This window comes from Sarcophilus harrisii, chromosome 2 (genome assembly GCF_902635505.1).
Source record: "Sarcophilus harrisii chromosome 2, mSarHar1.11, whole genome shotgun sequence".
NCBI classification, from domain to species: Eukaryota; Metazoa; Chordata; class Mammalia; order Dasyuromorphia; family Dasyuridae; genus Sarcophilus; species Sarcophilus harrisii.
This window is the reverse complement of record NC_045427.1, coordinates 45693627-45708879: the sequence shown is the minus strand read 5'-3', so window position 1 is coordinate 45708879 and position 15253 is coordinate 45693627. Positions and strand designations below refer to the sequence as shown.

Below are 15253 nucleotides of genomic sequence, written 5' to 3'. Positions count from 1 at the left end.
GACGCGTTCAGAAGTTTGGTTTCGTGTTATTTTGGCGCGAGCGGCTTCCTGACTTCACTCTGCCATCTTGGCTCCACCCCAAGCACGATATTAACATGTATGGGACTACCTGCCATCTAGGGGAGGGGTGGGGGAAGGAGGGGATAATTTAGAACCGAAGGCTTTGCAGGGGTCAATGCTGGAAAATTACCTGTGCAGATGTTTTGTGAATGAGAAGCTTTAATAAAAAAAAAAACCTAAGTGTTATTTTTGACTCAAAAGCCGCACGCGTGATGGCTTAAAGATTAGTCCTTGGCAGTGGTATCAAGGCGCACCTATGGGCCCCACTGACTTGTTAGGGATTGTGGCGCTGGGTGTTGCAGGAGCCTTATTCAGGGCCACACTCACGGGCATCATGGATAGAGACACCTTAAGGAAAAACCATTCCCCAGCTTCCCCTTAAAGTAGGCTTTAAGCATCAGGAAAGTGCTGGTGGGGACGCTGGGAGCGCAGGACCCAGCGCGCTGGTGTCTGGAGGCGGTCACCAAAGTTGGGGAACTACAGTTTCGGTGACAATTCACCAAATTGCTCGCAGCGCGGAAACCCGCGGCCAGACGTGCGCAGCGGGCAGTCCCTTTGGGGGGGGGGGGGGGGGTCATCCCTGTGACGCCGGCTTGGGGAAGGGCTTCTGAGCAAACGCGCGCGGCCCGGGCAGAGAGGGACGCACCAACCTCAGAGTCCGGCCTTCCGGCCTTGGCGCCCTCACCCCCGCCGCCCCCCTGCGCGCGGAAGCTGTGGTGCTCCCGGATTCCTCAGCCTTACATTGTGACAGGGCCAAGGGCTCGGTGCGGGGCCCGGCCGCGCAGACACGGCCCCCCTCCCCCCGTGGGGCTGCGTGGCGCGGCGGGCGCTCCCTCTGCCTGACGCGGCCTCCCGGCCAGAGGGCTGCTCTCTGAGCAGGGGGAGGGGGCCCGGCCCCCCGCGCCACCTAGCGGCTCTGCCCGGAACGGCACCACGACTGGGGCGCTGAGGGAGCCAGCTGGGCTGGGGGGTGGCCGGAGGCGGGCCTTGGGGGGAGGAAGAGCCGACGCGCCGTCGCTAGGGGGCAGAGTTTGTGGGAGAAGACTACAGGTGAGTGGCAGGGGCGGTTGACGCGAGGAGACTTGCGTTTCTCCAGCTCTGAGCGCTGGGCGGGGGCAGACGTGGAGGCGCGGTCGTCCGTCGCGAGCCCCTCCTCCGCTCTGCCGGGCTTTCTTCCCGCGTCCCGAGCAGCGCGCGAGGGCAGGTGGGAGCTTCCCCGCCGGCAGCGGCCCGGGAGAGGCGGAGGGGCCGCCCCGCACGCCCTACTCTGTATATAGAACACAGACATTTATGTATTGTACAGGCCTACAGAGGCGGGACAGCGGCGCGCACGCGCGCCGCCTTACACAGACGAGACTCGCACGGGTACGTCTCGGAGAGGAGACACAAGCGCTGAGCCCCACGGGATCCGCGAGGGGGAGCAGCCCCTCGGCCACAGGGAACGGGCGTGCGGAGAAGCCGGGTTTTGGAATGAACGTCCCCCGGGGAAAGATTGAGGCCAGGCGTGGGCGAGGGGAGCGCGGGCACAGATAGGGTGAATCAGGACGCGCCAGAAGCCGGGCGGGGAGCAGTTGTGGCAAATGGGGGGATGGGAACCTTGGGGTCGTCTCCAAAGAGTGGCTGCGGCCCGGTCAGGGAAGGCACCGAGTGCCAGGGTAATCCGCGGTATCTTATTCTCTAGGCATAGGGGATTCCTTTTGTTTGTTTGTTTAGAGGAGATAAGAGAAGGGAGGGACTGAAGCTTTAGGGAGCAATCACAATATCCCCGGGGGGTTTGCGTAAGTCACAACTTCCCATTAGACTGAGACCTTCATGGGCAGATATCATCAGCTCGTGAGATTTGCAATTATTGCGGTGTTACAGTAATGTCAATTGGACAATTTTGATTCTATAAAGTTAAAAACTTTTTGTATAAACAAAGCTAACGCAACCAAAATTAGAAGAAAACAAAAAACCAGGAGAATTTTTACCGCCCATGCTTCTGATAATGGCTTCATTTCTAAAATATAGAGAACTGAGTCAGATTTATAAGCATATAAGTCATTCCTCAATTGATAAAATGATCAAAGAATATAAACAGGCAATTTTCAGACAAAGAAATTGAAGCTATTTATAGTCATATGAAAAAATACTTTAAATCACCGTTGATTAGAGAAATGCGAATTAAAACAACTGTGAGGTTTCCTTCAGAAAAGGAAGATGATAACTGTTGGGGGAGGGAACAGTGACATGGTGCAGGGGATAGTATACAGGCCCTGAATTCACCGAGTTCAAAGCCAACCTCAGATATTACACTTCCCAACTGTGTGACACTGGGCAACTCATGTAATCTCGATTTCCTCAATAAAAACAAAACAAAACAACAACAACAACAACAAAACAAGAAGAAAGATAAATGTTGGAGGGTTTGTGAAAAAATTGGGTCACTAATGCATTGTTAGTGAAGTTGTGATCCAACTGTTTTGGAGAACAATTTAGAACTATGCCCAAAGAATTATAAAATTGCATATCTTTTTATCCAACTATACCACTCATATTTCTATCTCAAAGATATGTGTTTATACATACATATTTGTGTATGTTTATGTTGTCTACATGTTATATGTTACATCTGTGTGTGTATAAAGAAAAGGATCTATTTGTACAAGGACTTATTGATAGCAGCTTTTTTTTCATGGTAGATAAGAATTAGACATTGAGGGGATGCCTACCAATTGCAGAACGACTGAACGGTTGTGATATATGATTGTAATGGAATGACAGAGGAATTTATGATCTACTAAAAGATTAAGAACCCTTGGTTTGGATATATAGTATCATAAAAAGGACAATATTAAATGATAAAGGTAAAGAAAGGGCAAATGCTTTCAAACCTCAGTGGTAATAGTAAGACTAGTTAGTATATGAAAGATATTGCAAAGATACAATTGGCAAGAATTGGCAATTGACTAGAGAAAGAAGGTGAGGGAAAGGGGAGAGGCCACAATAATTTTGTCATTTCCATCCCTGGTCCCTAGGAAGATTTCATGAGAAATAAGGAAGATAAGGGGAAAGGATAAGAGTTTACAAAAATGACTACCTGTTCAGCTTCAGTGAGGATGGGTTTCAAGTACTTTTGGAATATAGGAAATACTAAACTGTTACTTTGAAATAGGATACTGGCACTGTGGAGGAGAATATAGAAATTGGAGTCATCAGCATAGAAGGAACTAATTGAAACCATTAGAGAAAATAACTACTCATATTTATTGGCTTAAGTGAAATCTGTAGAAGGAAAAAACAGTCATGGAAGATGTCCACATTTAAGAAGAAGAAAGGAGTCAACATTTTCAAGAGTGATCAAGGAATTAAGACTGAACCATGACAGTACAGTGATTTTTTAAAAATTAATTAATTATTTTTAATGGTATTTTGTTTTTTCCAAATACATGCAAAGATCGTTTTCAACATTCCTCTTTGCAAAATCTTGTGTTACAAATTTTTCTCCTCTCTCCCCCTCTCCCTCCTCTACACAACAAGCAATCTGATATAGGTTAAACATGTGCAATTTTTCTAAGCATATTTCCATATTCATCATGATGTGCAAGATAAATCAAATCAAAAGGAGGAAAAATAAGAAAGAAAAAAAAAAGCAGACAACAATAAAAAGGTGGAACTACTATGCTCTAATCCACATTCAGTCTCTATAGTTCTCTCTCTGGATGAGGATAGCTCTTTCCATCACAAGTCTATTGGACCTCATTGTTGATAACAGTCATATCCATATCACAGTTGATCATCACATAATCTTCTTGTTGCTTTGTACAATGTTTTCTTGGTTCTGTTCACTTAACTCAGCATCAATTCATGTAAATCTTTCCAGACTTTTCTGAAATTAGCCTGCTCCTTATTTCTTATAGAGCCATAATACTCCATTACTTTCATATGCCATAATTAAATCAGCCATTCCCCAATTGATGGGTATCCAACTCATTTTTCAATTTTTTGGCAATACAAATAGAGTTACCATAAACATTTTTGCACATGTGGGTCCCTTTCCCTTCTTTAAGATCTCTTTAGGATACAGGACCAGTAGTAACACTGCTGGATCAAAGGGTATGCACAGTTGTATAGCCCTTTGAGCATAGTTCCAAATCGCTCTCCAGAATGGTTGGATCAGTTCACAACTCTACCAACAATGTATCAGTGTCCCAGTTTTCCCACATCTCCTCTTGTAATGTCTGGGCTAGCTTTCTGTAGGGCCTCAAGATCATCCCGAGGCCTTGGTCTTTAGTCTTTGGCCTTTAAGTGGAGAAGTGAAGGAGGCAGGAGAACCACCACGTGGCTGGTCCAAAATGGAGTATGGAGCCTGATGTCTTCCTGAGCTGTGGGTGAAAGAGTGCCTGTGACTCCTTTACTCCAGTACAATCCTGTCACTATCTCACACAGAGCACAACCAACCACACTTGGGCATGCAGGAAAGCCATCATCTCATCACAGTATTTCCTTAAGTACATGTACTTGACTAGAGTAAATACATCAATAGCTAGAGAATCATTATCTCATCAACTCTACTAAGTCTTAAGTATACCATTTCAGAGTTCCAGCCCTCTACACCCTCCAACTTTCCTCATTATCTTTTCCTCTCATTTTAGCCAATCTGAGAGGTGGGAGGTTAGTATCTCAGAGTTGTCTTAGTTTGTATAATTGCAGAGGTCAAGGGAAATGACAATAAAAAGCCACTTAATTTTTTAAAAAGGAAATTATTAGAGATCTAAGATAGTTTTTTTAATAGGGTGGTAGATCTTTAGGGTACCACCCTCCTCCCAGTTTCCACCTTGACTCCTTGCTTTCATTTCTTAGCCACATGTTGCCAAATTTGCTGTCATATCCTTCCCCCCTGAAGCTGCTACTCCCTGGTTCAGGCTTCGTCCCTTTACACCTAGCCTATTGCAGTAGTTGGTTTCCCTGCCACAAATCTCTCCCACTCCAGCCTATTCTTGGTTTATCCATCCAGTGGCTCCCTACTATTTCCCAGATCAAATATACAATTTTTCTTTTGATTTTAAAGACCTTCATAACCTGCCTCACCCTACTTTCTAGTCTTCTTACACTTTTACTCATGTTACTCATACTTTTTTCATGTTCTCCAGGCAGAGAAGACTTAGCTGAGATGTGTCTTAATTAGCATATATTTAAAAATTTTTCCCAAAATACATACAAAGATAGCTTTCAACATTCACCCTTGCAAAACCTTGTGCTTCAAATTTTTCTCCTCCCCAACTCTCCCCTCCCCTAGTAAGTCATCCAATATACATTAAACTTGTGCAATTCTTCTAAACATATTTCCACATTTGTCATGCTGCACAAGAAAATTGATTAGTATATCTTTAGACAATTCTTTCTCTTTCTAGATCCTCCCTCACTTCTCCCTATCTCCTGCCTGGTTCCTCCTTTTACTCCCTAGATTCTGTCTGATCCCATGAGTCTAAGCAAGCTGCTCATTCATTAATTGCCTGATTGTTTGTTTTAGTCTATTCATGTAATAAATAGCAATTCTGTTACTTGTGATGGATGTCTCTGACGGAATTTTTTGTGCTGTAAACCGAATCGCTATCATACTATTTGCATGGCATTCTTTTACAGTTAAGCTCCCAAATGTATTTCATATTTCTCCCCAGCATCGCCATTTCTGGTACTTCGCTGGGCCCGATCCAGTGAGACTAGCCTTCTTTTTGTGCCTCACACAAGACACCGCCTGCTGGCAGACAGTTAGTTCCCCCGCTGTCTGATGGGCCCGGGATGCTCTCCCTGACCTTTGTCTCAAGGCCTTTCTCGCGGCCTTCAAAGAGAGAATGTGGAGAGAGCTGTCGGAGTGACGGCGCTAGGGAAGCAGTAACGAGGGAGAGAGGAGCATCTCCGTCTGGGATGTGCGGAGTGGGGGAGGGGCGGCTGGAGATGCCAGATGGGGAGTCGGCCGAGACCCGACGCTCCGTAAGAAGGATGCGCCGGTGGTGAGGAGAGACTGGGCCGAGGCCCAGGGAAGTTTCCGTTCGCACAGGTGGCTGACAGGCAGGGAGCTGCCGGAGCTGCCCTTGGTTCCTGAAATGGTCGTTGTAAGCTCCCGTACCCCCGCGGTGCGGTTACCGCAGCCGCCCCCAAAAGCCGCCCTCAGGGAACCCCCGAGCCCGCCGAGCTTTTCCCATTGGGTGCACAGGCGGGGTGTGTGTGTGTGTGTGTGTGTGTGTGTGTGTGTGTGTGTGTGTGTGAACTCCAGGCACAGAGAAGCATCTCGCTACTTGGTTACAGCTGTTTGGGACACATTCCGAATGAAGGAGGAGTTATATTTGTTTCTCACCTGCAAGGTGCTGCCAACAGGAAATAAGCGTTAACCAAATTACTTTCTTTGGTGAGGTCAAGTTATATTGGCGCTGTAATGGAGAAAATGAAGTCATGTCCCTTTAAGGTTGGCGCCATCTTTGTGAAGGGAACAATAAGATTACCCAGTAGGCTGCCTTTGCCCTTTCTTCGCGTTTCCGCTTCCAATGTGGCTCTCATTGGCTGGGAAGCGACGGGGGCTGCGATAGGCTGAAACCGTCGCTATCCCAGCGTGCTTCGGGACCCTGCTTTCCTTTCCGCTCGGCTGAGGTGCCTGTGAGGAGGTAAGGGAGTTTCGTGGCCGAAGGAATCCGATGCCATCCGGCTTCGGGCTGGGTCATCTGGCCTCCTTTTCGACCTGCGCTGCAGCAGTGGGCCTGGGCCTGGGCGGGGAAGCCCTCAGTCGGAGTTGAAGGCCCCGCCATGGGACTCTTACTTCTCCGCGGGGCGCGCGGTCCCGGGCCTCCCCCGGCCTCGGCCTGGCCTAGTGCGCCCGCGCCCGGCGGCAGCGTAGTTTCCCCGCGGAGGACCCTAGCCGCCGCCGGGGCCGGGACTAGGCTGGCGGCGAGGCTTGTAGGCTTTTTCCAGGGGCGAGGGTAGCGAGAGGCACCGCGTCAGGTGAGCCCGACCTCCCGAAGCACACCGCGGCGTTCGCGGCTCCGGGGCGGCGCCGAGTTCTTAGCACCCGGGGCTTGGGGGAGGGTTCGGTTCTCCGGTCCGGTCCGGCCCGGTCCGTCAGCGGGAGGAGGGAACCCAGCCAGCCCAGTAGGGCCAGTGGGCCGGTGCTCAGTGCGAGCTGTGACGCTATCGTGGAAAGCAGGAGCACGGCCTCCGAACACGAGGGAGGGCGGTCGGCAAGGCAGCCCCGGGGCAAGGCCTGGCCGCGCAATCCCCGCGTCCGGCCCGTCAGATCCGCGTTTCGGGATAGCGCCCGCTTCCCAGCCTCGATTTCCCTGCTCTAACTAAACTGCGGTGCGGCCCGAGAGGCTCTTCCTTCGAAGAGTTCACAGCTTAGAGACGGGACAGCGATTCGGGGCGGATTTGGCATGAAGGAGGGAAGTGCCAGGTGTGCCAGAACGGTGCTCTGCAGGGCTAACGTGCGGGTCACAGGGCTGCACATGTATCCTTTGTCCCGGGAGGAAGAAAACTCCTACAAAAATGAATGTTGAGAGCTCCTCGCCTGTAGTTGGAAAAGATACTATGAAGCGCAAAAAAATGGGAGCTTCTTGTGGAGGACTTTAAGTGCCAGAGAAATTTACATTTAATTCTTTTTATTTTCCTTTTTTTTTTTTTTTTTTTTTTTTTACATTAGATTTTTTAAGTAGTGAGCAGTGGGAAAAGTTCAGGTAGAATGTAGGAGTGATGTGGTCAGAGCCTTACTGCTTTAGAAAGTTTTATTTTTAGTTGTAAATTGAATGTAGAAGAGACAAGACTGCCTTGGTGGGCAAGGTATCATCCTTTGTACAGTGGGAATGCTTAATAAATTTTTAAAAATTCATAAGGGTAACATGGAGATAGAGCACTGAATGTGGTGTGAAGACTTGAGTTGCTCAAATCCTGCCCTAGATGGATTTATTATTTTAGCTCTGGCTGAACAAGTCACTTGAGGCCCCAGCTTTAACTTGTTGGTAACAGGAATAATTAAGACACAGTTGACTTAGGAGCATTGGCAGTATTATGAGAAATAGTGGAGAGAGATAGGAAAAGATGAGTGTGGTAGCAAAAACCATTGATAAAACTGTAGGGAAAGAGAAAGAGGAAATTTACTGCTTGGGATGAAGCATGATGTAGCAGCATCTGAGGGTTTTTTGGAACCATTTTCTAGACGAGCTCTTTTCCTGAGCTCCAATCTGCCATCAGCTGCTTGCTGTGTGCTCAAAGGCATCAAAAACATGTATGAGTCTTCTTTCTAGCTTACCTATTCTACTTAGAACCTCGAGGGGGTCATTCACTTCTCCAACTTCATAGTCCATTCTTGATTGTTCATTCATATCTAATCAGTTTCAAAGTTGTGATTTCTAAGGGACATAATTTTTGTGATCACCTCCTCTTTACTATGCCAAATAACATTTCAGGCCTTAATCTCTTATTATCTTTCTGGGATAATAGCCTATATGTTTTTATTTCTGCTTTTTTTAAAGGATAAAATTGTTCTTAATCTCCATGAAACTCTAAATATTCCTCACTTCTAGTGTTCTATCAAGTTGTTCCAATGGCAATACAAGTTCTTGAAATCTGAGCCAATCACTTGGCATCTAACATAGTATCATGTTCAAAGGTATTTAGAAGGTATTAATAGATTATTATTTAATAATAATTAATCATAGTAAATTATTAATAGAATTAATTATTGTGTATTAAAACAATAGGGGACATTTAGGGAATTGGTGGCATAAAATAGGACAAAAAACTAAAAAGGCAAATGGAACTGCTTATTAGGTCGAACTGTCAATATTTTTCCTATGTATATAACATAGTGTCATTTTTTGTCTTAGGGCTCTAAGCAGCCATGGCGCCCAGCCGAAATGGCATGATCCTGAAGCCCCATTTCCACAAAGATTGGCAAAGACGAGTTGCCACATGGTTTAATCAACCTGCCAGGAAGATCAGAAGGTAAATAGTTTTAGTTGGTCATGGAAAGTCATCTCCAAAGTCATGATTTCTTCCTCTGAAATAAATATTTTAGGCCAGATTTTAATGTTTTGGTTCTGGTTTAGAAAGGCATAACTTGGGGGGGGGGAGCACCTGCTTTACAAAACCCCTCTTTATGCCTGTGGGTTGATAAAAGGGGGAACATGCCTCTTGGTCTTTTTTTATTTTTATGGCAGCATTTTTATTTTGGTTGAATTGTCTGAGATTGGACCAAAGGTTTGATACCTTAGAAGAAACACTCCCACAGTCAAGTGATGACATATTCTCCGGAATCTCTGTACTGCCTCTGATGAAAGTACATTTGAACCCTTTTCCATCTGATGACTGTTGGGTACTCTTTCATTAGGACATAGTCACAGGCATTTGATAGCATTTAATTTTTGGTGTGTCTAAAATAAAATGTCTAGAAGACATCTTTATTGTTATCTTATCCATGGCTTGATTCTCAAGCATAGATAGGGAAATACCTCATGAATATTTTTAACTGAATAGGCGAAAGGCCCGACAAGCAAAAGCCCGTCGAATTGCTCCTCGCCCAGCATCTGGTCCCATCCGGCCCATTGTGAGGTGCCCTACTGTCCGATACCATACCAAAGTGCGTGCTGGTAGAGGATTCAGCTTGGAAGAACTTCGAGTAAGTTAAGCCTTTTTATGTTTTAATTAGACACAACATAATACTTGATTCTGCATTGGTTGCACAGACAAATGATGACATATTCTCCGGAATCTCTGTATTGCCTCTGATGAATGTATATTTGAACCCTTTTCCATCTGATGACTGTGGCAACTTGTTTTTTTCTGTCGGATGTAGATGTCGCAGGGTATGAGCCTTGTCTAATATTTCTCTTTTGGTGGGGTAGGTGGCTGGTATCCATAAAAAAGTGGCACGGACCATTGGCATCTCTGTGGATCCTCGTCGCCGAAATAAGTCTACAGAATCTCTGCAGGCAAATGTGCAGCGGCTGAAAGAATATCGGTCCAAACTGATCCTCTTCCCAAGGAAACCATCTGCTCCCAAGAAGGGAGATAGTTCTGTAAGTATAGGACCTGTAATAGAAGGTGTGGTCTTTTTTGTGGAGGACTGATTATCAATTCATGATTATCTTAATCATTTAAATTTGTTGTTAGTCAACAAGCATTTAAGCACTTGGTGTGTGCTGGGCACTAATGGAGTTACAAGAAAGGCCAAAAAACAGTCCCTTGGGAGCTCATAGTCTAGTGGAATAGCATGAAAACTACAAAATCTACATGTAGAAGATATTGGAAATGATAAGTAGGGTTGATCAATAAAAGTTTCTTGTGGGAGGTGGCTAAGGGAAAGAGGTAGAGAGAATTCCAGGAATCGGGATTGGGGGAGGGGGGGAGCAAGTGAAAATGCCAGATTTGTGAGGAACAATAAGAAGGTCAGGGTCAGTCTTCATTGCCTGGGAAGAAAAGGGGGGAAGGCAGTGTTATAAGGAGCCATTGAAGTTGATTGGTGGGAAGTGAGGAAGCAGATTTTCTGAAGATCAGTTTGGGGACTGGAATGAGGAAGGGATGGGGTCTTTGGCAGGATGATGGCAAATCAAGGTAGAATCCATAAGAGTGGGTCTGGAGGCATGAAGGATGCACATCTGTTTCCAGCCCAAGTAATTGGGAGGGTGGTTGGTGCCCTCTACAGAAATAGGAATTTGAGTCTTCTAGAATTGTTCTGGTGAACAGGCAATTTAGTTCGTCTCAAGTCCATGAAAGTTTCTGTGCTGTTTTACTAAATGTTGATAACAAAGATAAATCCCTTCAAAAAGAGGGAGGAAGATACTATCACATGAATATTTGTAGAAAAATTCATTAAATGTCTGAAAATTACAGAGCACTCTACAAAAAAACTTTAGAGAAAGATGTTTGATGGTTATTAATGAAGATTTGAATTTAGGAGTATTCTCCTTTCCCAGCTTTAGACATAAGGGACAAATTCTAAAGCACCAACTGAATGAATGTTAGTTTACTATTTGAGATTACTAGTACTTGTGTCCCAATTTTTGAATAAGACCTAGAATCCTATTTAATGACAATGTGTTTAATCTTTATACATGACTACTATGCAATAATATTTGCATATATATGACAGGTTTCAGATTTTTCCCTTCAGAGATGTGTGACTAATTGTTGTAGGCAAAATAGTAAAAATTTATTCTCTTGTTATAGGCTGAAGAGCTCAAGTTGGCAACTCAGCTCACAGGACCGGTTATGCCCATCAGAAATGTAAGTGAGCTCATTCATGAGCAGAGGTGGGTCAGCCACCTCCATGACTCTTACTGAGATTTCTTTTTTGAAGGAGTTGGAAGAGACAGACTGGGTACCTCTGTGGGGATGGGGGGGTTGGGGGAGGGCAAGACACTACATCGGAGGAAGATTTTAGGAAGCTTAGCTTTGACTACTTAGGAAGGGGAAGTCTTTGAATTACTTCCCTCAAGTACAGCTTGATTACTTTTTCCAACACTGGAGTTGTCCCCACGGCACCTCTATGCTCTATAATTTTTATCTAGTGGACTAGGAGGTAGAATTGGTAAACATGGAAGCTACCATAGTAGAATGTCCTTTGTTGGAAAGAAATATTTATACAAGGATGTCGGTATCTCTATAGGACAAATAGAAAGTTTTGGTTTTGCCAGACTCAAAAGTGTTTTAATTAGCCTGATTTTATTAATTGTCCTATATATATCTTGGGGTTTCCCTCAGACTTGTGGATTCTCTTGTTATTTGATGAACTCCGCATTGATTTCTGGACAGAGTGCCCAGCAAGACCTCTGCTGCTGGGGACAGGCAGACTGTCAGATGGTAGGGGAACCTAGATGCCAATAATCTGGGTCTTTCTGCCCCTTCAGGTCTTCAAGAAGGAGAAAGCTCGCGTCATTACTGAAGATGAGAAGAATTTCAAGGCATTTGCTAGCCTTCGAATGGCCCGGGCCAATGCCCGCCTCTTTGGAATTCGGGCAAAACGAGCCAAGGAGGCTGCAGAGCAAGATGTGGAGAAGAAAAAGTAAACAGACTCTGAGAACTTTCAATAAAATTATACAAAATGTTTGCATGATGTTGTCTTGCATCAATTGTAAAGACCTGGAGAGGGATTAAAAAGCCAGTCTGTCTGGGGCGAGGAGTCCTAGCAAGTTGCTCCCCTTGTTCCTAAATCAGTGTGGTTGTGCTCTTGTACATTTGCTAGGTCTTGTGGTCTATAAAAAGACAGACGTAGGTCTAGAAGACGGAACACCTGGGCTTTGGTCCAGCTCTCTTCCTATCGACAGTCTTAATTTAAAATTGCTGTCATTCTCTTGTTTCCGTGAATGCCTTTAACTACCTTGGTGGAGATGACCCTTACAGGGTTAACAGTGCACTTAGATAGTAGAGCTCATCATTCATTGCTGGACATTATTCTCCCCTACCTTCTCCCTTTAAGAAACAAAATCAGCTACCTGCATCCCTCTTTGATCATAAACCAGCCAGACCTCTGGTTCTGCCCATTGCCAAGCTGCTTCCCCTTAAGAGTACAGGACCAGGCACGGCCGATAGCTGCAGGTGTTTGCTCTTGGGAAGTGGAAAGCTTTCTCAGTGTTCTCCAGGGTTTTCAATTACCTTATTGGTCTTTTTATTTACATTGATGTTGACATACATTTGGAATATAGGCTTAGTCGGATCTGTTGAATCCTCATTGATTACATTGTAAAGTTTACAATATTGGTGCTAGAGGTTTTTCAGCCATTACCCAGTTGAACCTTATTTCTGACCGACTTTCTTGGGATATATCCCTGTTACTATGGTCACTACAGTCTAGTAATTTTCTTACATAAGTGCAAATTGGATCTTCAAGAAAGTTGGAGCCAGTAGGGCTTCACTAAACAGGCATGTAATGTACCTGGCTTCTCATTTATTGGCAATTTGCAGGCTGGGTGAACAGAACCCTCTCCATTTACCTTTCTCTTAACCAATGATTTTGTGTACCCACTGCACTTGTGATGGGCTTGCAGCACTGCAGTGAAGAGGGACCAGTGCAGAAATCTACCAACAAAAAAATGCAAAATGTTTTATGCCTTAGGGTGGAAATGTACCAAGGGCCTTAGTATCAAATATTTAGAAGTATATCTCGCCACTAGATGGGGCTGGTGCAAGCCCATTAGAACAATCTGGGTAAAGATTTTACAGAAATGGAAGGGATACAATGGAACAAAGCAACTCCAGTCTCCAGTGCCAGACGCTGTTTGGGAATACAGTATATATAGACAGTCCTCAGGGACCTGGCACACTAATGGTGGGGCAAAAAAGGGAAACTGAAAAGCCATAAGGTGCAATGGAGGAGGTAGGGAAGAGAAGGTAACAGGTGCTAGGCCCACCTCAGAGAGGTTCTGGGGCAGCCGAAGGTGTCCAAAGTTTATTGGGTGGGAAATGAGGAAATTTGAGGTGCCCTCAAATGGAGGGTTGGGAGAAGCCCACCATTCAGAGGGGTCTAGGGGCAGCTGAAGGTGCCCATGAGGCATGGGAGTCTCAGGGTACACCCTGAGAACTATCCCCAAGGTACAGTTCCCCCCCACTGACCATACCCTTTAAAAAAGTTCTCAAAATAAAAATTGCTTTTAGTCTGAATGCATGTATTCGGTGAAAAAGTGGGAGGATAGGATGAAGGGCATTTCCATATATAAAGGAAAGTTATTTAAATTATGCCCAGAAGCAAATGACTAATGCAGGCCATGGAAATTGCTGATATTAAAGATGAGATTCACTTCACTGTTGAATAATTTGAAATTATATTAAAAATTGTCAGAGAAGATCAATGCTGTCAATATAGAAATAAACCATGGTCCATTAGCTTTTAAAGTCCACAAGTTGATGTCATCCGATTACAGTGCTGCACCAGAGTTCTGATGGGACTTTCTCCTGGCAACAGTAATGGAGCTCTGTTGGCTTGGTGATGAGGAATTTTCTACCAGCGGTCTTGTTGGTCATGGTGGCCTGAGGTAAAAAATGCCAGGAGCACCAGTCCAGAAGAAAGGAAAGGCAAAAACAATCTGCTCTCAAGGAGCTACAAGACTGGAAGGCAGACGACAAATTGGGATCGACAAGGAAGGTGAAGGACACCATCAACATCCCAACCCATTGCAAAACTAAACTTCCAAATGAGAACAGATTTTTGACATTATTTTAGGTGCCCTAGAAATTAAAAAGCAGCTGCAGGATGCTCCGTGAACAACACCCAGAGAGTTTGTTCCTGAGCTTAATTCCTATTGCCTCTGTTTCTTCATCTTTAAAATAGGGATAATAACAGCATCTACCTTCCATTGTTGTGAGGATCAAAATAGGGTAATATTTGGAAATGTATTTCCAAATATATGTACCTGGCAGTAAGTGCCTTATAAATGCTGGCTATTGTTATTGTTATTGCTCCTGGTGTCTCTCTCTCCAGCCTCCCTGTACTTTGTTCCCTCTCCTGCAAATTAGCCCAATTTGTCTCCTCTCTGTTCTCCACACACCACACCCCCATCTCCTTTCTCTATTCTGCTAGACCTCCACATTACTTCACCTTTTTTTTTTTTTTAAGGCTTTATTTTGGTAATTTCTTTATCCATTCACTCATCCACTCATCCATCCACCCATCCCTCCATTCAGTTGTACTCCATACTTGGGGGGGGAAAGCCCTTTGTCCTTAAGCCTAATTCATTGAATCCTTTTCCTTCAAAAGAAAACTTCCTCTAGTCTTATATCTTTCTAACTGTTATCCCCTACTTACCGTGTATTTCAGTGTAATTTATTCTCTTATTTATTCTCTTTATTCAGCATATCTATACATGGCCTAGTCATCTTTATTAGAACATAAACTTCTCTAATTCAATTTTTGGTACTTGTATTCCCAAGACCTAAAATAGTGCATGACACAGTGCTTCAAAAATGTTTGGAGACTGATTTAGTGATGGACACGATAAGTGCTTCGAAGAACTGCAAAGCAAAATGAAATGCCTTGAGGAATGAGGGGGAAGTTCATGACTAACTGGGAATGTTAGGATTTAAACTACCCTCTTCTAAAGGAAGGATAAGAAATTAACTCTGGGAAAGAAGGCATTTCAAGTATAGGGAACAGAGTGAACAAAAGGACAGAGGAAGAGGGAGGAAAATCAAGGGGAAATGTTTATGGGGGATTTTTTCCCTTTCTTTTATCTGG

The 15253-nt window shown here is 44.8% G+C and overlaps 1 protein-coding gene and 2 non-coding genes across 4 annotated transcripts; all 3 read left to right on the top strand.

Annotated features, from left to right (window-relative positions):
* The first annotated feature begins 1087 nt into the window (after positions 1 to 1087).
* On the top strand, positions 1088 to 12139 carry RPL13 (ribosomal protein L13). Of its 2 annotated transcripts, none has more exons than XM_031950119.1 (6): positions 1088 to 1110; positions 8913 to 9030; positions 9562 to 9703; positions 9930 to 10103; positions 11254 to 11310; positions 11934 to 12139. In XM_031950119.1, exons 2-6 carry the CDS (start codon positions 8927 to 8929, stop codon positions 12090 to 12092), a joined length of 636 nt encoding a protein of 211 aa, XP_031805979.1. In that variant the 5' UTR covers positions 1088 to 1110; positions 8913 to 8926; the 3' UTR covers positions 12093 to 12139. The 2 variants fall into 2 exon arrangements, with proteins under 2 accessions (XP_031805979.1, XP_003758535.1); XM_003758487.4 differs by lacking the exon at positions 1088 to 1110 and adding an exon at positions 6618 to 6701.
* Positions 9322 to 9409, top strand: LOC111718697. The gene has a single exon (XR_002769205.1). It is a non-coding gene; the product is annotated as a small nucleolar RNA MBII-202 (small nucleolar RNA).
* On the top strand, positions 9776 to 9862 carry LOC111718698. The gene has a single exon (XR_002769206.1). It is a non-coding gene; the product is annotated as a small nucleolar RNA MBII-202 (small nucleolar RNA).
* Positions 12140 to 15253: the final 3114 nt, after the last annotated feature.

Coding starts and splice junctions, on each gene's coding strand:
- RPL13 (XM_031950119.1), top strand. CDS start 8,927: ATGGCGCCCAGCCGAAATGGCATGATCCTGAAGCCCCATTTCCACAAA. Junction 9,704..9,929: donor TCAGCTTGGAAGAACTTCGA/GTAAGTTAAGCC, acceptor TTGGTGGGGTAG/GTGGCTGGTATCCATAAAAA. Junction 11,311..11,933: donor CGGTTATGCCCATCAGAAAT/GTAAGTGAGCTC, acceptor CTGCCCCTTCAG/GTCTTCAAGAAGGAGAAAGC.